This window comes from Peromyscus eremicus, chromosome 12 (assembly GCF_949786415.1).
Source record: "Peromyscus eremicus chromosome 12, PerEre_H2_v1, whole genome shotgun sequence".
NCBI lineage: Eukaryota > Metazoa > Chordata > Mammalia > Rodentia > Cricetidae > Peromyscus > Peromyscus eremicus.
Window position 1 is genome coordinate 69,458,487 of NC_081428.1, and position 22,047 is coordinate 69,480,533.

General features: G+C 42.9%; 1 protein-coding gene across 1 annotated transcript in view; it reads right to left on the reverse strand.

The window, feature by feature from the left end:
- The window catches only part of Lpp (LIM domain containing preferred translocation partner in lipoma), a 547,833-nt gene that overhangs the window by 370,883 nt on the left and 154,903 nt on the right, over window positions 1-22,047 (reverse strand). Inside the window, exon 4 of the mRNA XM_059277236.1 lies at window positions 8,525-8,726. Within this exon, the coding sequence (XP_059133219.1) occupies window positions 8,525-8,717 (193 nt within the window). The 5' untranslated portion in view covers window positions 8,718-8,726. The remainder of the gene's footprint in view (window positions 1-8,524; window positions 8,727-22,047) is intronic.

Sequence of the window (22,047 nt, forward strand, 5' to 3'; positions counted from 1 at the left end):
TGAGTTCACCCCATCTTCACGGCAGCGAGGCCCCCAGGAGTCCCTGTGTACTTTCGAGGATCATAAGTTGTGCCCACTGCTTCGGCATACACTGGTCCTATAGACTGACACAATCTGCCTGGGGAAGCCTGAACTCTTCCTCCAAGATGTACATCAAATATCCCTCTCTGTGAGGTATTCCCCGGTGCTCCTATAGAGGATCCTTCAAATTCTTTCATGACACTAAATTGAAATAATGTGAGCCTCTGTATGAGATACCTTTTGACTACAGACCATCTAATCTGCGTAAGTATCGCAACGCACAGAAAATGTGACAGACAGGTAATCAGAGAATTTGTTGATAGGGAAAAATGTGGGGAGTCCCAGAGGACCACATCCCTGGGATATGACCTCCTCTGCCCCAGGTTTTGCTCTCAACAGCCCAGTCTATGAGTATTTTTAAGGAAGGATGACAAAAATACTATGCAAAGATTATTTTTACAGCTCCTTAGGTCAATCATTATTCTAGGCCATGATTTCTCTATATAGTCTATTTGCCCAAAGGCTCAGGTGTTGAATTTTTTTATAGTAGCCATAATGAATCCATTTATAGATGATTTACATAGACTTGCCATGACCCAAAATCAGCTGAGATTTCAGACATCACTCTGAAGTTAACAAAATAGCAAAAGACCTGGAATATAGGAAGTTGAATGTTACTGGGCCATCTTCGAGGAAGCAACCTTCTGTTGTTCGTTTTAAACCTTCTGTTTTTGTATCCTAAGCAAACTTATTGGAAACAATGTATGTAAAAGCCTGGTATCATAGAAGAGAGTTCAGAGGGAGAGGTACAGCATTATGAAGAATGATTTTGGCCCTGAATGATTGCTCACAGGACAGCAGATGCTCAGGACTTCAAAAGCTACTGTCCTCAACCGAGGGGAGAACACGGGCAGGCACACTCTACCATCAGCACAACGGGTCTTCATGGTAATGAAATAAACTCATGAAGACCATGCTTGGATTGAATACTACTCAGAACTACCTGAGAATATTATTTATTACTTATATACAAATTAAACAGGACATAGTTTTTTTTTTTTTTTTTTTTTTTTTGTCTTTCAAGTTTTTGGAAGACAAGCTACCATTGAAAATTGGAAGTTTAAACTAGATACAACAGTGACCATAAAATTTAGGTAAGATAGGTACAATTTAGGTAAGATAGCACTTTATGAAATCATGTATTTCTTTATCTCACAACCATTAAAACTTTACCGGAAAATATGGACTAATAGAAATTTCCAAAAATAGTGTAAAATCTAAGGAATGCTTTACCCCGCTTCTTCCCACGCGTATAGCTACCATGAGTCATCAAGACCAGAAACTGACAGTTTACACTAGCACTGGGTGAATCTCATCCCATTCCAGCACTTTGGGCCTCTACCCATCAGCAAGTGTGTGTGTAGAGTTCTATGCAACACACGGCAGGATTAGACACACAGAGCTACCACCACTGTGCCCCATAAGATGACTTCTTCGGCTTCCTCTTGGTATGAACACCTACCTACCTACCTGCATTCCACCCCACTCAACTCTGCTCATCTCTGGCTGCTCACAATCGCTCATCTCCCGAGTTTTCTCATCTCAGAACTGTCTGTGTCTAGAGTCGTGCAATGCCAAAATCAGCCCCATAGCATGGCTTTTCACTCCACCTGTCTGATGGCTGTGCACGTCCTCACTGCCATGCTCTCAATTTTTATTTGTGGAGACAGAAAGTTAGCTACTGCAGTTTAAAATATACCAGCAGTGGTATTCATGTCTATATTTAAAAATAAAGAAAAGTTTGAAATTTGAAACATACCAACGGTAGTATACATTTCTATATTTTAATATGAAGATAAATAAAGAGCACCTCCCATACAAATCAGCATTAATCACTGTTTTTCAAACCATGTAAGAATCAGGAATCCATCACCTTATTACACATGCATTTCAACAGTTAATTAGCCTGACAGGCTAAAAAATAAATGAGAATTTTGTCACCAATTACATGAACATCTCTTTGTTCTCAAACATCTAATCTTCTCTGTTCGTGTATATTAGTTATCAGGGTGGCTTTATCACTTACTGCTGTATAATACTGAACAAGCCTCTTGGGGCTCTCTGAGTCTCTACAACCTGGCTAATAACTCCTGCCTGCACTCAGCAGTCAATCACACTGGACAGAGTTCCTGGGCAAAGTTTGTATGTCTTCTATGAAGATATCTAGGAATCGATTCCTATTATTTAGGAAATGAAAGATTGTATGAGGTGAGTTCTAGAATTCTGCCTGCCTAGAGCTATCATTTTTTCTGTTTATAACATTTAGGCAGTGTGATTTTTAACACTGTAAGCTTAATGATATTTATTGTTATTTATGGAAGCCATTATTAATAATAAAATTCATATTAGTAAGCATTTGTTATTATCAAAGCTAATAGTTAGAATAACTAGCAATTATATTATACTACTGTAACTTATTTGTAATTCAAATACTATTCCATAACTTTACCAAGGTTACTGAATATTAGTACCTTGCTTATTAGTAACTCATGCCTATTTTATAAAAGAAAATACATTTTCTCAGCAAAGAGTCTCCCTATTGTTATTGCTAGCTGCCATGACTTCAGCCCCTAGAAGAGTGTCTACCACAAAATCTGTGTTATGTGAGTGTTGAGCATACAGCGACCACTCCCTGAGACTGTGAAGCATTCTGCCTTTTCAAAACATCTCATACTTACCATTAGAGTTGACCCTCAAAAAACTTAACAATAATATTATCAGATAATATTGTTGTAAAACAAGACAGTGAAGAAGAAAATTTGCATTCTGCCCAAATTCATTATAAAACTGACACAGTGCTGGGTAGTGGAGCTGGGTGGCAGGGAGGATTAGGAATACCTGCTGTGATCAGATAACATCCCACAAATTACAAATTCCTTCTTCTTCAAGATGTAAAGATCAATTTAACACAATTAGTATCTGATTCTTTACTGAGGAAGTAGCTGGTCCACTTTGCCCAGGAGGACCTGAAAATCAAAAGCTATGTCCTGCATGCCACAGTGATAGAAGAGGCTGAGATCCTCACAGGGAAGGGGCATGCCAGTCAGCCACAGGCTAGGGAAGTCGCTGATATTCTGTTGAATGTTGAAGATCATCAGGACATACTCTGAAATCTGATAACCAAAATCTAATACACTGCAACTGCTTGACTATGGTTACTGATGATTTATCAGAATGGGCAAGCACATGAAAAGATGCTTGCTAGCACATGAAAAGATGCTTGCTATTTGTAGTTCCAAAGTCATACACAAGGTTACCTTCCAGGAGGAACAAAGGTAATTAACTCTAGAGACAGGGTAGCACTTTACGAGTCCTGGCACAGTTCTTTATGGTAGGGGTGTAGTGCAATTGGTAGGGTGCTTGCCTAGCACTTGGATGACGTTTCCACAGCCATCAAAGGGAAGGACTACACAAAACAAACTTCAAACCCTTCCTGCTTCCAATACTGAAAAACTTGATTTTAATATGTGTAAAATGGCCCAACTATGAGCACAGAAAAGAAATAAACATGGATTATTTCTACCAGGGAAAAAACTCGGTCCTTAAGGTGGTCAAGGCATTTTGTTACTACCTATGCCATATTAGCAATGTTGTAAAACTGTTTCCTCTGCATGGGGTGGATGTAATGACACCAGAGGACAGCACAGAAGAATGGAGAAGAAAACATGCAGCCTCAGAATCCCACTTGATACCATTCATCTGAAGTCACGTGCTCTGTCTTCTCTTCATAAACTCAGGTCAAACACAGGCATTGCTTATGATGCAGAAGTGCACAAGGTAATGTATTTAAGAATAGCCTGTAGACAGGGTTAACCTTGGAATTTAATTTCAAACAAGTATCATAAAATATTAAAATAATGGAATTACATGAAGTAAAAGGTTGTGTAGCTAAATGGTTAATGAACATAATACAATAGCACTGGATGCTCTTCCAGAGGACCTGGGTTCAATTCCCAATACCCACAGAGTATCTCACAGTTGTTTATAACTCCATGGGGGTTTCTAGGGAACCTGAGGGCCTCTTTTGGCCTTTGTAGGAACTGTACACACGGGATGCACAGACATACATACAGGCAAACACTCACATGCACACAATACAATAAATGTTCTTCAAAAGTTAAAAAAAAATCTTACAATCAGTAGGAATGTGAATATGAAGAAGCACCTCCTTTATTACGTGATGTGTGTCTACACACACACACACACACACACACACACACACACACACACACACGTCTGTATGTATGCATTTGCATGCATGCATGTATGCATGTACTAGGTACAGAACTATATTCTCAGCTCCGTTACATCATTCTTTAATAAGCTCTTTCATTTCTGGTGGTCTAGCAATCAGTAAAATGGAAAGAACATCTGTTCTGTCTGCCTGAGAAAGCAACAGTAAAAATTATCTTCTGAAAATTAAAAACAAAGCAATCAAATGCAAGTGCTGAGTAAGCTATAAAGGACTGCACCAATACAAAAGGTTCTACCACGTGACCACCTAGAAGAGGTGGTCTACAGATCCACTTAAATATAAAAAATGCTTTATAAATGGAATTTTAGAGCTTACAGAAAGACAATTCCACAAGACAACTCCAACTTTACAAACTTAGCAAACGCTGCAGAAACAGAAAAAGAGACAGAGAAAGACAGACAAACTAATAACAGAATAACCTCAAAACCATTTCAAATAAACAATACCTTAGGAAAGCTGATATACTTCACTGCCTATGAAGAACAGAAAAAGAATGGCACCTTCCTGGAAAATCTTAGTTTAAGGTTTCATGTTGTCGGTTCTGCCTGGCTGTTTTCTTCGTTGTTACTTAAGGCAGATGCCAGATTACAGGTAAACAGTCCTGGAAGGTGGTACTTTGTGTTATCTCATTTCCCTTGAGGGGAGGGGGGGGGAATCACAATGCATACCAAAGGACTTTACAAAAAAAAAAAATCTATGTCCACTAAAAATGTGCATTCTATAACACAACAACACACACACACACACACACACACACACACACACACACACACACACACACGGTAGGGGGGGCACTTAGCATTCAGTGCTGAACAAAGAGGGTATCTGGAAATGTAGGGGCATTCAGAACAGCTGAAATAAAAATTCTTTTAAAATTCTGAGAACCAAAGGGCCCAAGATTTAAAGAACCACTGACTGGGAGAAGACACACCCACCGTGTGTCAAAGGCCTTTAGACAAAGATTATTAGCACAATGATCTATGAAGAAAATTATAACATATGGGTATCACATAAATACAAGCTGATGTGGAAAACATGTGGGTGCTTTTCTACTTTCACAGTCAGAATTAAAAAGTAAGAAAGCAAACCCGAGAGATTACAGACATTAAAGTAACGTGAGAAAGGCAGCTGGTAAGTGAAGTCAGCACGGCTTACCAAGTCCACAAGTGAAAAGCTCGGGGACTAGGTAAAGGAGAATGACTAACTGCTGTGCAGCCTGCAATAGATACAACTGTCTACGGGAGCAGCTGAAGATACAACTGTCTACGGGAACAGCTGAAGATAACAACTGTCTATGGGAGCAGCTGAAGACACAACTGTCTACGGGAGCAGCTGAAGACACAACCGTCTACGGGAACAGCTGAAGATACACACTGTCCATGAGAACAGCTGAAGACACAACTGTCTACGGGAACAGCTGAAGATACACACTGTCCATGAGAACAGCTGAAGATACAACTGTCTATGGGAACAGCTGAAGATACACACTGTCCATGAGAACAGCTGAAGATACAACTGTCTACGGGAGCAGCTGGAGATACAACTGTCTACGGGAACAGCTGAAGACACAACTGTCTACGGGAACAGCTGAAGATACAACTGTCTACGGGAACAGTTGAAGATACATGCTGTCCATGAGAACAGCTGAAGATACACACTGTCCATGAGAACAGCTGAAGATACAACTGTCTACAGGAACAGCTGAAGACACAACTGTCTACAGGAACAGCTGAAGATACAACTGTCTACGGGAACAGCTGAAGATACACACTGCCTGTGAGAACAGCCTGAACACAGATAATCCCTACTCAGAGAATACAGTGCGGCTCACCTCCCCCTGGGAGCTTCAGTTTCTTCGTGGGTGAGGTGGAGGCTGCTTCACAGGGTAACATGGAAAGGCAATCGGCTAATGACTGACGAACAGGGTGTGCAGTATAGACCACCTGTTCAGTAAGTGGCAGAGGCAAGTGGGAGCCACGGTAAATGGTGCAGAGACGCGACAGTGAGAAAACATGGCTGTAGAGAGGGCAGGGATAGCTACAGACTTCGGGTACACCACTGGGCGGAAAGGGGTACAAACACGATTCCAACAGGTGACCAGTGCAAGCAGGGCAGCAAGGAGCAAGCAGCTCTGAGCTGGAGTGAATGCAAACACTTCAGCTCACACCACTGTATCTGAAAATCAGGGGGTGGCCATACAGAGTACAGGCAGGGGCATCCCAAGCCGGGGACACCTAGCGGCTTGTCTCACTATGACTCCCAGCACTCAGAGTGGAGCAAGGCCACCACTGTGTGCTTCTCTTCTCTTCTCGTGATGGCCCCCCATTTGATGTAGAACCTACCCACACACTGCGCTTTGAACACAGGGTCAACCCCCATGCCCACTAAAGCTTCCTCACCATGACCTTTCTCTGTCTAAGGACGTTGGTGTCGTCCTCGTCCTATTAGTAGGAAGTCCATCTGAACTCCCCGAGTAGGAAATGAACGAAAGGTGCCCTGTAAATCACACAAAAGGACATGCTAAGAAAACAAGCCAGGAAGCCAAGGCATGGCTCTCCCTGCTCTTGAGCAAGGGCTTCCCCCCATAACCCATGTCTGAGTCCTCCAATCCCTAGAGCAGTGGTTTTCAACCTTCCAAATGCTGGAACTTTATTACAGTTCCTCATATTGTGGTGAACCCCACCCCAATGATAAAATTATTTTTGTTGCTACTCCATAACTGTAATTTTGTTACTGTTATGAATCGTAATGTAAATATCTGACATGCACAGTATCTGATTTATGACTTCTGTGCAAGGGTTGTTCCATAACCCCCAAAAGGGTCAGGACCCACAGGTTGAAAATCAGTGCCCTAGAGGATAATGAGCCAGTGCAAACCAGCTTCACAAAGACCTTAGTGAACTGCAGAAGTGCGGTCTTCCGCAAGGGCGATGAAGCTTCCAGCCCAGGCACTGGGGTCAGAGAGTAAGTACATGGACAGCCTGTACTTTTCCCAGAAAAGCATGGTCATGCCTTGGCAATGCCTTTTCTAGGGAAGGGACACACAGAGACCCATAAAGATCCACAGCTCCAGTATGCAGAGAGGCCTGGTCTTCCTTCCCATATCCTCTGAGCTTGAAGGACCTTAAAAAAGCCAGCCATCTGAACCATGTTTCTGATGGGAGTCCTAAAACACTAGTAGGCCAACGGAGTAGTGAAAGTGGTGGGCCAATGGTGTGGTTCCTGGGAGGCGGGAAAGACTCCGAAGAAACCAGAAAGTAGAGGCAATACCATGGGGCATAAAATAATCCCCTGCAACGTTGCTGCAGCAGACACAGGATGTCATCCAGGAACACAATGGAGAGAGCTTTGGAGACGGAACAGTCATTTTTCAAGTCAGATGGGTGTGGAAGAGAGAAAAGACTGCATCTCGGTAGAGCGCATCTTTTAGTCTCGGCTTCTGGAGGGCTCACACTATTCTATATGGTTTTAAGTTACTGCTTCCTATGTGCAAAGGAGCTTTTGACATTGATTGGTACAAATACGAAGCCTCTTCCAACACCAGGACGCTGGACTGGCCAAGTTCGCTAATGGGAGAGTGCGTGGTGTAGCCACACATTGCATGCTCAGCTCATGCAGACATTCAAAATCCACTTGATGGAAAATGAATACATTGCCACTAAAACCCTTGGAACTAAGGCTTTCTCTGAACCATCTGTAACTTCAACACACACCGGTATCTCGGACAACTTTCTCCGAGAGGAGAGAGAGAAGCAACCTAGTCCCAGGGACTTAGCAGGGCCTTTTGTCCTATGGCTCCCTCACTGGACTACTGTTTGGTGGCATTTTGTCACTTGTCTGAGGGCAACAGTGAGAATCATTGGGTAGTAGATACATCACACACAAGAGGAAAAGGAAGGGCGAGGATAAGGCTACAGACAGGCTCTGAGCTATAAACGAAGAGGTCATGCTTCTACCTGGGCCATTACTGCTAGCTATTACTGCAAAACCCCAGCCACCCAACTCTGGAAGATTTAATCTCTTTGTTTCTAAAAGGTGGGCGGTGCACACAGCTATGGGGAGCTCATTACAACGGGACAGCTCATAAATCATGGGAAATATACTGAGAAACCTCCTTCTGACACAAGCCTAATTGCACATCCCATCTCCGAGGCTGATTTCTTTCCCACTCCAGGCCCCAGAACTCACTCTCTCCTCCGGGCTGCTTGTACGGGTTGTACTTGGGTTTTGGGGCCACCACTGGAGCAAACTTCTTGGGTGGCTGCTGTGTCGACACGGAAATACTGGGGGTCCCGAAAGAATGGGTGGTCTCCATCCGGGCAGGAACGTGGCCAAGAGGCTCACCAGTGCTTTTGGGTGGCAGCCAAGATGGGTGAGACATGGTTGAAATCTGCAGTTAGAAAAACAGGGAAACAGACAACACCAGGTTCAGTGTGGCTGGAGGGACATTTGAGAAAGACACTGACCAAAGAGCTAGAGTGGACGATGGGGCCAAAGAGCAACTTCTACACACACACACACACACACACACACACACACACACACACACTTGAGCTTACATTTATCCAGTAGGCATTAGAGAAACAGTAAATATTTATTTTGTTAGCAGATACATGACAGCATACTTTAACATGTCTTCACTACAAGACTAGCCTCCCCATCCCCACCCTGAAGAGGCACTTGGGGGCGGGGCGCAGAGGCACTGGTCGCCCAAATGCCTGGAACAAACACTGACATTTATGAGAGAAAGAATATTCAATACCAACAGTGCAATGATGGCCCCGTAAATCAAAGAAATGGCCATTAACACCTAACTAAGCTGGAAAATTATGAAAAAGTTGCTGTAACTCCATGAGGGATAAGCAACCCGGCCCAGGCACTGTGTGAAGAAAGAACTGAGTTCTCTTGCAGGATACGCCAATCACTCCTGCAGGCAGCCTGCCTGCTGGGAAGGAGTCTCATAGACTTTTTGAGGAGGGCTCTCCAGGCCTGATTGCAAGAGCTCTCCAGCACAGGGAGGCCGGAAGGTGCCCTGCACCCACTCCTAGCCCCAAATCTACCTAGTAATTTATTAATTGAACTGAATTAATTGAGAGGGCTACATGATTACCTCCAGATGTCTATAAAGACGAAGTACAGAGCGAAGGCAGGAAGTAACTAAGGCCTCAGCATGTGGCACAGTAATCGAGAGAAGAAAAAGTTGAGACACGGCATTGTGAGGGATTCACACGTGCCCACACCATGGACAAACAGTATGTTCCAGAACCCTTCTGATGGCATGGTCAACAAATTATGGTTTAGAAATTCCAGGTCTCCTTAACTCAGGGAGCTTTTTTGAAACCAATAAAAAATATTGAAGGTCTTTATGCATAGACCATCAGTTGCAATGAAAGCCAAGGGGGAAAATACCTCCATCCTCACATGTAGTGACTGAGAATTAGAAATCATTTCTCAGAGGGAAGCAGGTGTTGTTCTATCACAAGATGGGGATAACTCCATGGATAACCAAAGGGAAAGAAGTTGAGATGAAAGACGCAGGCTGGTGAGGCCAATGGTGACACTGGCATCCCTCTGGCCTCAGACCTTCTTTCCCCTCCCCTGCCCTGTGCAGGTGTACTCAGACACACATACTGGAAAACTGTGAGCTTCTGAGAAGGCAGGGGCCATGTTTTAGACATCAGTAAATTACCACTAAGGCATGCCACCAAAGCAATAAAGAACAATAATCAATAACTGTCAATTTTACTCAAAAATTTTAAATTTAGCTGAACATTTGCAATCATTTAAAGACACATAAGTACCAAAACTAAGCCTATCTCTTTTACAAAATTGAGATAACAGTACTATTTTTACGTTCAGCATGACTAAGGTGAATATAAAACAGTGAATAAATGAAATTAAGGAAGGTTTTAAAAGTTCCAAAGCTCTGCATGCTTGGAGTATAAATTTTGAATGGTTATCTTTAAATGGGTTAACAGCACCCACGGTTGCCGTACATCTAGTTATTCCCAAACAAAAGCTTTTTGGTGCAAACTAATACAGCATGGAATGGTCTCTAAGACAAAGATGAAAATTTGCAGCGCAGTCATGTACTACTTACCAGCTGTGGTGTGCTGGGTTAATTAGCTATGCCACAGAGATAAAGAAATAGGTAACTGCTGGGACGCTATTGAGAGTGAAAGGGTAAGACTCAATATGAAAACCAGAGTCAGCTCTGCACCCTATAGTCTTGTGAATTACCCTGGTGATGCCTTTGTCCTCACATGAAGCACTTTGAACTTGCCCTCCAGCGAGGGCTACATCTGCCTGCAGATGACAATCAGAGCGTCTTCCACATGTCAACAGTGCTCCGGCATTTATAACACACTTCTGTGCTCCTGACCCTGTCTTTATGATGTGTCCACCAACAACAACTCCATTTCCTTCCCATCCCTGGCTACAAAGCCTACTGTTTATATTGCCCCAACTTGGATGCCTGGTTGTGAATGATTCCTCCTAAAGGGTGGCGGGGAGGTGTGGGGGCGTCAGCATAACAGCATATTCTTTTACTGGACTCTTCTAGTACTTTTTCATACTAACATTAATTTACTAGAAAGCAAGTTATCAATCAGCCAACCGGCCACAATGAACTGGAAATCTCTGGGTGTATAAGATACAGACAATTTGAAAATACCTTCTGCAAGGATGGTTAAATAACATGTGTATGTGTACCTCCCCTGCAGCTACACACAACGGTACAGAACCTCCATCTCCCCACTGGCATCCACTGGCACAATTTCTGTACCTCTCCTAACTTGGTATGTAATGAATCATGTTGATAGATTCCCAAATATGGAAACATCCTTGCTATCCTAGAATAAAAAATCCTAAGTTACAATTATAGTGCTTTGCTATACCAATGAAAAACTTCAACTTCTGTTTTGACTTCTGGGCAGGAGATCACAAGGTCATTCTGCAGAGGTGTGCCCTTGGCCACTTCCCTTTTCATTATCAGACTTTCACTCTCAGAGGTTCTGATTCCCAGTGCAGTCTCAATTAACTTAATAATGACCCTGAATAATCCGATCTTTAAAGGTTCATCAGAATTCAGTGAAAACACTTCTACATACTTTATTTAATAACAGATACTAATCCTATTTCTAGCAACTTTATAAGAATACTTCTAAAATGATGTGACAGCATTTATATCTTACAGAAAATTCACCTTTTGCTCAAGATTTTATCACTGCACCCATTCAAACAAGCTACCCCTCAGTTACAAATAATTTCTTATCCATAATGCATCGTTCATGTCTTGGCAATTACTTCCTGCTAGTTCTGGAAGCCATGCATTTAATCCTTTGTTCAGGATGCATACCCTGCTCAGCCACAGCACCATCACCCTGATGTCACCCACGCATCACATGACTGACTGCATGCCCATGTCCCAAAGCAAACTCTACAATACTTGAGAGCAGAACTCGTACCACAGTGTAATCCCAAGGTCTACTTCATGTAAAGAACTCAAGGAAAACACATATTAATTTAATGATCAAATAAACATATGCCTATCACTACTTCTCCAGATGAATCAGATTCCCCTCCTTTACTCGAAAAGCATAAAGTCTGGGGGCGTTACACTTACCTAAGTGCAATGAAAGGGGGTCACACAGAAAAGACATGGGGAAAATGTAAGGATCCATCAAAGGAACCGGAGCAGGTTTGGAGAGGCAGGTCCTATCAGGACTTAGAAAGCCATGAGATTCTGAACTAGAACAGGAACTAGAACAAGGGTAAAAATGAACAACCCAGGTAGGTGCTGAGGAGATGCCTCAGTGGGTAACGCACTGGCCATGCATGCGTAAGGATCTGAGTTCAAATCGCCAGACCTCACATAAAAGCTGGACACAGTAGTGTACATTTGCAATCCCAATGCTACCACAGAGAGATGGGAGCTAGGGACAGTAGAATCCCCAGAAAGTCTAACTCAGCGAGCCCTCAGGGTGGAAAACAATGAAACTCTGCCTCCAAAACAAGGCAGAAAGAAAAACGGACACCTGAAGTTGTACTCTGACCTGACATAACACACATACATGATGGGGGGAAGGAAAGAGAGAAAACAGAAGAAGGGAGGGAGGGACAGACAGAAACAAATGAAAGTACGTGTGAGGGACAGGGAGACAAAGTAGTCTGTGCAGGATGGATCCAAGGAACATGGAAAATGCAATGCTTTCAACATGGAGTCCCTCTGGCCCTAATTAGAGCCTCTGTTAAATCAGAGTGACTGTAACAAGAGAAGATGTGCATTTGCAAACTGAACATCTGTAAACTTCCAAAAGCTCTACTGTTTCATGGTTGCTTTCTTTCTCTAAGTCTTAAACATGCCGTTGATAAGGGGGTCTGAGGAGCGGCTGGAGGAGCAAATGCCTGCAGCGGCCCTATCAGTGTCTCCGAGCCAGAGCCAGTGAAAACACACAAACAGGCGGGGAGAGGGCAGGCACCGCCATCCAGCCCTCACCTTGCTCTTCCTTCCTCTGTCTTGAGGTAGGTTTCACTCTAGGCTTCTAATCATCATGAAAGCAAGAAGTGAAACAGAGGACCCCCCTCCCCCACGCCCCAGACACTAAAAATGAAGCAGCAACCCCAGGAGAGAGGCAAACATGAGAAAGGACCCTGGTCCCAGCCACATGCCTGCCGCTAAGAAGACTTACAGACACTGGGCCCTGGCCCTTTAGGGTCTAGCCTAAGTGCAAAGCAAGTAGGGAAAAGCTAAAAGATCACCTTCTCTGTGGCTCTCTGCCATCTCTCCCCAGCAATTATACAGGGACAGTAAAGCCACAGATCGACAAGAAATACCAAGTGTTTACTAAGGGCTGACCATATGTGAAGTGATGTCTAATGACCAGAGTCATCACAGTGCTATATGGGGGTGCACTACCATGACCCCCCCTTTACATATCAAGAACATAAGGCTGAGGCTTGGGGAACTCGCAAAGGGGCAGAACACTTGCTTGGTATGTGTAAGGCCTTGGATTCAATCCCTAGTACCTACCTGCCCCTCCACCCCCAACAGGAAAGTTCTAAGAGGTCGCACAAATTGATTAGGATATACAACCACCAAACTGCAAAGCTAAAAAAGCTTCCACATGGATTCTTCCCCGCAGTCTGTGTCTCTCTGGAAATAGTGCTTTGGGTTCTTACCACGCCCACACCTACCTCTTGGATCACAGTGGTTATAGTACATTCTTTCTGTCATACTCCACAATCAGAGACTGATGAAGCCAAAATCCAACAGACCAAACTAATCAAAAGCACAGAGAAGGCATGCTATTCAAAAGACCAGATGATGATCAAGACCCTCCCTGGATTAGTAAGAAAACCGAGGGCCACAGTAAAGTGGAGAAGGCTCTGCGTGAGTCTGTGGATGCCGATTCACTGGCACTGGTGACAGAGAACGGACGGATAATGGATCAGATCTTTCCTTTTCTTCCCTCCAAATCGATATTCAATTCGATAAGCACGTCTAAGATGACTGAAGAACAGCCAGCTGTTTCATGGCATTATGTAACATCTGGTACTGTAAGCTTCGAATCGTGGTTTCTAAAACCACCTCCAAATGAGCTCCTGCGGGATCTCTCTGTGTGTTTCTGATCGTTTACCTTGTACTGATGGGGCTGCACAGGCCCTCGTGTGTGGCAGCTAACACTGCACCACTGAGACAGGGCCCGAGCTCCTTGATGCAGACATTCTGACTCCAGGGTTGAGAGTTAAGTGGCAGAAAGCATTCGTATTCCTCTCTACTTTGCATTAGTCCCTCAATAACTGCTTTGTCAGTGTGTGATGAATAAATTGATGATGCAGATGGAGGGGACAGAAATTGACACCCATTAATTCAGTGATGTAGGAACTGGATACTGAGAGGCTGTGGTTCAGACATGAGAAGCTGATGGCAGACTTCAGTTTAGCATTCATGTACATCATCAACGGTTTCTTTTATTTGAACAAGCATGTAAGACTTAAATTACATGTTCCTAAACCATGAAGGGTTTTCCTTAACTGACCTCTCTGGGTGAACGTCAGTGCCTTGCTAGAATTACCAAACTGCTGCTGTAGGATTCTTGTTAGCATTATTAATTAGACAAAAAGAAGGATTTCATTATGACATTTTCATACATGTTTATATATACTGGGAATGTGTTCAACCCTCCTGTTATTCTCTGGCCCCGCCTCTTTCTGGTCCCCTACCTCATCCCAAACAGCTCCCTGCCTACTTTCACATTTCTTTTTCTATTCCACATACGTGACAAACACATTTGCCTTGATGAATTTGGATTTTGTTCCTTAAACAAGTATGATCTCTAGTTGTACACATTTTCCGGCAAAGGATCTAACTGGGACCTTCTTTGTAGCTGAGTAAAACCCCACCCTGTGTATTCATTACATTTTCTGTCCCCGCCTTTCTACAGTGCCAGAGAGGCTGATTCTGTAACTAAGCCAACTGTGGATGGTATATATGAGAAAAGCCTCCTCTTTTCCCATGTCTTTCCCAGCATCTGGTGTTCTTGTTTGCTGAGAGTCCTTTGGACTTGAATAAGAGTATCCCAATGTAATTCAAAGCTGCTTTTCATCATTCCTTCCTTCTGCTTTTCAATGCTCCCCACCCTACCCCGAGCCAGAATCTGAACACAGGCCACTGTTCATCCTGGGCAGGTGCTCTTCCGGTCAGCTACTGATCCCCACACCTATTGTTATCTTTTTAAATGTAAGGATGTGCTTCCTCATCCAGGGTAAAGCTATCCATCCTGTACTACATGCCGATATCTGGCTGGAGACTTTCTGAACTTCAAAGTTCAGAATCAGCTTCCAGGCTTCGCTCACACAGGAGGCTATAGTGTAACTTCAGTTCTCTGGGATCAAATGCCCTCCAAAGATGCCACAGCTGGAGTGGGGGCATACTAACTATGTGTCTGCTCACATGAATTATGAATTTTGAAAAGATCCTGGCAGCAAAACTATTAAAAACCAAGTAAAGTTAGGTCTGGAGAACCTAAATCATCTATAATTTTCCTCTCAGCTCATCAGAGGAAGTACACTGTCTTTTTTCTTCTTTTTCTCCTTTTCTTGTTACCTGTTTTCCTAATTTTTTGACTCTTCCCACTGTGGGAAGGAGTCTTGGATTAATCTCAGTGATTATCAAGGTATCAATCAAGACTTACTATGCACAAGTAAATAAGTACTTTAGGCAAACCTTTTCCAAACGGTAGAGGTAAGTCCTACCAGAGCAATTACAAAGCAGATATGCCACAGCATGGGAAGGAAGCGTGGGAAGACAGCCCTGGAGAATGAGGCAGGCTGCAAATTACACACAATTGCTAGTCGAACGGCAAACTCAATCATGTTCGGAAGCATCAGGTAATACAGAGCAGGAAGGGGAAAGCCGGACCTGCCACAGGCTGAAAATGTCATGTTCCTTTAACTTCTCTCCACAGCCAGCTTCGGAGGGACGCTGGCTACACACGCCGCTCCCCGCATGGACAGCTGGCACTGCTCAGAAGGAGCATGGAGAAATGCTCCACAGAAATGCCAACCCTTTATATAGGCTTTCTCCCAGACACTGCAAATACTGGAAGCCGCACGAGACTTACAACCGTTGGCCACAACTGCTCGCTCAGTCACTAGCTGGCTCTATGACTTTACCCCTGTACATCTTTAAACCTCAGTACGTCTCCTTAGCTGGAAACTAAAATTACCTTCTGGCAAACATTCTGTCCAACAACTCTCATGTCCCATAGTTCCCCAAGACTATCAGCTGAGTCAACTGAGGTTTCGCATAAAGCTATGTTCTGATTACTAGGAATTCCTACCTGCATCTCACTCCCCAGACAGAGGAGGTATAAAGTAAGGGGAGATAGAGTAAGAATCAAGACAGATTCATGACCTTCCTGGCACTGGAAATAATGTAACTGATGTGCTTGCTGCCCCTGGCAACACTGTGGGAAGCCAGAAAAACCGGACTGCCTTTGAAAACCCCAAAGGAACCAAGACACAGAAAAAGGAGAAGCAGCAGGTCCCGGAGAAGTGACCCAGGTCATCAGAAGTGGCCCAGGATAGTGACAGGCCCCTATAATGCACCTTGCCTTCAGATTCACAGTATCACTGGAAGAAGAAACACGCAGAACCGAACACCAGGGCTCCCGAGAAGGCTAGGAGAGAGTGGACTAGTGCCAGCCAGACTTCGGCTGTCACGTTTTCTTAGCAGTCATGAGAAAAGGAAAGGCGGCTGACAGCAGACAAGATAAGCTACAGAGAACAAAGAGGTCACCGGGAGTCCCTACACGCCATTAGGAACTAATGCGCTTCTTCTAATTGGAATGTAATATACAAAAATCTCCACTCATTTAGAGAAGCTGAAGGTGTATACCCAATTTAACAGAACAGTCAGAAGCTATCGGAGGCAGGGTGCAGACCCAAATGTTCTACCAGAAAAGAAAACTCATAGCAGGAAGTTTGACTAGGCTAGTCAGTAATATTACTGTTCAATGGATGATAACCAGGTAGACTGAATAGAAGACAAAGTGGCCGTGAGGGTGAAGAATCTTTTTTTCCAAAGATTCAGTACCTACACCATTGGAAATGGTCATGGTAAACAAAGGACCCCCAACCATCCACTCTAAATCACATTCAACAGCAACAGTTCTACTAACAAAGGGACTCAGTTTCCCCAGCTCTAAAATAAATTCCTCCCACAGCATTTTATACTCTATGATAACACTATTCTTCTGGGCAGCGCCCTATGCTTACATGAAAATGTGGTCCCAAGGAGCCTTCCTCTGAGTCTATGCTGCAAACAAAAAACTTCTCTCTCTCTCTCTCTCTCTCTCTCTCTCTCTCTCTCTCTCTCTCTCTCTCTCTCTCTCTCTCTCTGTGTGTGTGTGTGTGTGTGTGTGTGTGTAGCTAAAAATGAGGGCAAAGAACAACTTGAGCTTGTGTGCACTCAGGGAATTTACTTCTGAACATGGAAATTGGGACATACAAGGCTAAGATGCTATGTGTCTAATTCACAAAGGTTTTGCCCTTCCAAAAGTGTGAGAAAGTGATGATGAGAAAAGTCAACAATATAATCTCTAATAAAGCTTGGGAGTCTCTTTAGTGGTTATCTGGAATCTCTCCTTCCAAACCTACCAATAAGTGCTCGGGTCTGCAAGTTAATTGCTGCTCACTCGTCTGCGTTCGGCGGCGTGTTCAAACTTGCATTAAACGCCATGCTTTGGTTAGCTGTTTACAAGTCTGCTGTAGCCATTATATAGGCCATGGAATTTTACTAGCACATGTGGTAGGTTTTAATTACTTTTAATTTTTTAATACTTTTGTTTGTATCCTAACAAAAAAGAAGATAAAAAACAGCAAAGCCCATCTTACTACTAGCTTGAAAAGGTAGAAATATTTAATTTTTTTAATTAGGAGAATGCTATTGATATACTTCTGTACATCAACACTGCATGTTTGTCTGTGAAGCTATATTTATTCAGATGAAGTCAAATACTGTCAATGTGTTCCATAGCCTACAGCAACCACTGGGCAAAACTACCCTACAGCTTTTAAAATAAGCTTGAACACTCTGGTTAACTGGAGTTGATAGCATTGAATCTGGATGGTATGATGAACTCTGTGGTGTAAGCTGTGGCTCTCCTTGTGATTTTTAAGTTTTTGTTTTAAAAATGAACTAGAAACATAAGGAAGTTAATATTTGAAATGACTAGATAATGAAAAAATAAAGTGATAGTAAGGGTGATGGAATCTTTCAAAAAAGATTATGAGAGAATTTTAGAAAACAAGAATTAACCCTACGCATATAATTAGGCTTTATCATAATAATTTGTGATTAATTTAAAAGCTAAATAGGTTGTTACTCAGTGTATGACATGGTATGAAAGCCAGGCAAGCTTTTGATATAATGTATCACTAATTCAAATTATGTAAGGAAGACCATATTCCAGTCACATATTCACAGCAAAATAACTGGGACCACTTTCAACTGTGGACCCTTTTCCATAGTGTTGGAAAGTGTTCTACTTCTATTTCAAGATCTGGAAATAAGGCAAAATCTGGTTAGCCACTGACCAATGGCAGCTGAGAAAAAACCAGCCTGGATGCTTCAGCTCACTTTCAGAATCCCAGTAAAGGGGGTTAGTCCTTTTGCAGTCTCTCCAGGAGCGTACTAGTGTTGAGCCTTCTGAAACATGTTTTTTTAATCACTATGCTAAAACTGGAATGTATGAAAACCACACTAACCTGGCTGAATATTCCAGGAAAATAACAGACAACACACACACACACATACACACACACACACACAAATTTTTAGATAAAATTTAAATGTGTAGCCACTAACATTCACTAGTACAGAAAATATTATAAATGAGGCACAAAACTATTAAACTATTTCGGTGGTGGAATGCAAATGTGTTGGCATGTACCTGCTAACGTCTTAAGACAGCCCCTTCCATGACTCAAATGTGAGGGGGGCCATAGGTGAACTGCGTACTACCATAAGGACCACTGATCCATCTCACTTTTTACTCTGTAGCCACAAACTCTAATGCATGGCATTCCTTCAAACACATAATGTAATTTATTCCCTGCTCAATATATAGCTTCCTCACAAGTTCAATCTGGGTCTTTAAAGACAAAAACAAAAATAAAAACTGGTCTTTGACCTTCAGTACAAATAGTGGGATTCTAAATTTCACACAGTGGAATTCAAAGTTTTCTTCCACACACACAAAAAAAAGTACTTTCTGCAGTCTGTCTTAAATGAGATACTAATTATGAACTAGACAAATTGGTTGAAAAAAAGTTATTGAAACATTTAAATCATGGTACATTAGTCAAAGGCAGTCAATACAGGCAACCTTGTTTATGAACAAAAGGCATCTTTCCTTGATTCTGCAGTATGCTATGACTGAGTTAGAAACCCACTACTCTACAATAATTGGAGCAGTGACTATGAGTGAATGGCCAACAATGATGTTATCTTCCCCAGTTTTCTTTCAAGTGCTCCATACAGAGTCCATCCCATCATTGCTCAGCCAATGATGACGACGATTGCACACATAGAGACACACACACACACACACACACACACACACACACAGGCACACGCATGCACATGCACACACACTCGAGCACACAATCACAAAGGTTTGGGAGTACTAAAGTTAAGCTCTGAGCTTGAATCATATACCAGACAGTATTTTCCACGGTTCCTCATAACTATGAGTGATTGATTGTAAATTCGATGTATGCCTGCTGTTTTGGTTGGTGTATCCATTAACAAGAACCTGATCAAAGTGTCTCCAATGAGATAATAGGCAACACGGTCATGGCGTTGTGAAGATGTCTTGTTCACTTGATATAAGTGAAGCTCAATACAGTCAGCCTCTGATCCAAGGGTTCCAGAGAGCTAAGAACCTCTCACACTTGAAGTGTGAATACAGCTGCGTGGAGCAATTAGCTACCAGAGGCAGACTTTAGGACTGCCTACTCTACAGCATGTGCCCCCAATTAAGAAGGAAAGCCTGGAGACTGGAGAGATGGCTAAGCAGTTACGAGCACTGGCTTCTCTTCCAGAGAAACAGGACTCAATTCCCAGCACTCACACGGTACCTCACAAGCAACTGCAAATCCAGTCCCAGAAGATCCAACACCCTCTTCTGGCTTCGGTGAGCACTGCACTCATGTGAGGAACATACATCATTCAGGCAAACACTCTCAAACACAAAATAAAACTAAATAAAATCTCAAAAAACAATTCAAAGAAAGAATGGATAAGAAAATTCCAGTTGTGTGGAAGGAAGCAAAAGAGTTCAAACTCTATGTAATCTACCCCCAGTTTTGGAACCTTTTCCCTGTACTAAAAAAAGAGGTCACATGCTAAGCAGCCAGGCTAAAACACTCTAAGTGCATTTGAATCATCTGTCTTCCCCATGCCCTGTAAGACCAGTAACTACAATATTTATTTTCCTGAAATATCACAAGAAGTTTACCTGAGCTCTAATTTGGAACAGGAAAAAGAGCATCTACCAAGGGTTTAAAGCAATTCACCAGGCGGCATGCATGAGCAATGGGAGCAGAATGGCTGACAAGTTTTTCCCATTTCTAGATCAGTGACACAGAAGCACAAAGGAAGAAGTCGGAATAATTCTGTACAGGCCAACAGGCCATCTCTCTATATGACATATGTTAAATAAGCTGCTTTATTTGATTTCCATTGCAATTTCTAATCAGACACTTCAGGCTAGAGAAGGAACCGTGCAGAGTGGAGAACACAGAGTGGGAATTAGGCAACCTTTGCTTAAGACAGATCGCACCCAGACACAGCGGCCACGACTGTAATACTCTGAGTCTCCCTCTAGTACTTTCCAAAATGTTGAAACTAAACAGTTCACTCTCCCAGGCCATGGTCTTCCCTTCTTAGGCTCTTTTTCTGGTAAACAGGAATTCCCCAAAGGGTTTCCCTGAAGTAAGCTGTTATATAATAAACGACACCAACAAGGTGAGGCTTATTAGAAGTCCCCATCTGAATGTTGACCACACATTCAAGCCACACAGAATCGGGTAAAATCCCTCAAACTCACTTCAGTGGACAATGAATCAGCACTTACACATACCATACAAGTGGCTGCACTGTTGGTAGGTATGGATTATAAGGGAAATTCTGCCAAAATATATGCACTGCCTTGAGCTTTGGAAGGCTAGGGTGGCCAGAGGCCATGTCTTGTGGCTCTGCCTGTTTCCTATTGGAAGCCTGGTGGGACAGCATGGGTGGGATCTTCCGCACTGACATTCTTCATCCTGGGGCTTGCCAAGCAGCAGCTGTGACAGAGGGGACATGGATCCCATGTCTCAGAGGCCACTCACCACCTTTCTGACCACTTATCTTATAGAATAAATTCTTGAACTCAACAGTTGAAAGATAGCTTGGTGACCTTTCTCTTTCTTGGCTATTAAAAAAAATGGGGTTAATTGTAGCTCTGGGGTTCAATTCTAGATGTTCATTCTAACATCTACTCCATGTGGTCCTTCTGATGGTTTCTGAGCTACTAAAACTCTACTGAATGTCTTCTACTTAAATATCTACAACAGCTGGTTTCTTTCTTTCTTTCTTTCTTTCTTTCTTTCTTTCTTTCTTTCTTTCTTTCTTTCTGAAAACAAATGTCTTCTATTTTTTAAAGATTTATTTATTTATTATGCATACAGTGTTCTGCCTGCATGTATGCTTATAGACCAGAAGAGGGCACCAGATCTCACTATGGATGGTTGTGAGCCACCATGTGGTTGCTAGGAACTGAACTCAGGACCTCTGGAAGAGCTGCCAGAGCTCTTAGCTGCTGAGCCATCTCTCCAGCCCCAGCTGGTTTCTTCTAGCAACCCCTGATGTTAAAAGAAAGACAAAATCCCTCAAGGTTCTAACAGTTTGATTCACAAATGGGCAACAACGATGTTTTATGAGAAAGAGACATGTCCAGGTCACTCATTATGTCTGTGCAGAGGCATGGGCCACCCCATGCACAGGAGCCATGCATATAGCAGCCAGGCCTTCTCAGAGTTTGCGGACTCTGGGAAGACTAGGGCTCAATGCACAAAGCACTCAGTGCTGATGATGAAGCCAAGAGGTAACCCCAAAAATCTCATCTCAGCATTCTGCCCTGGGCCCCATCACTAATGGGCTG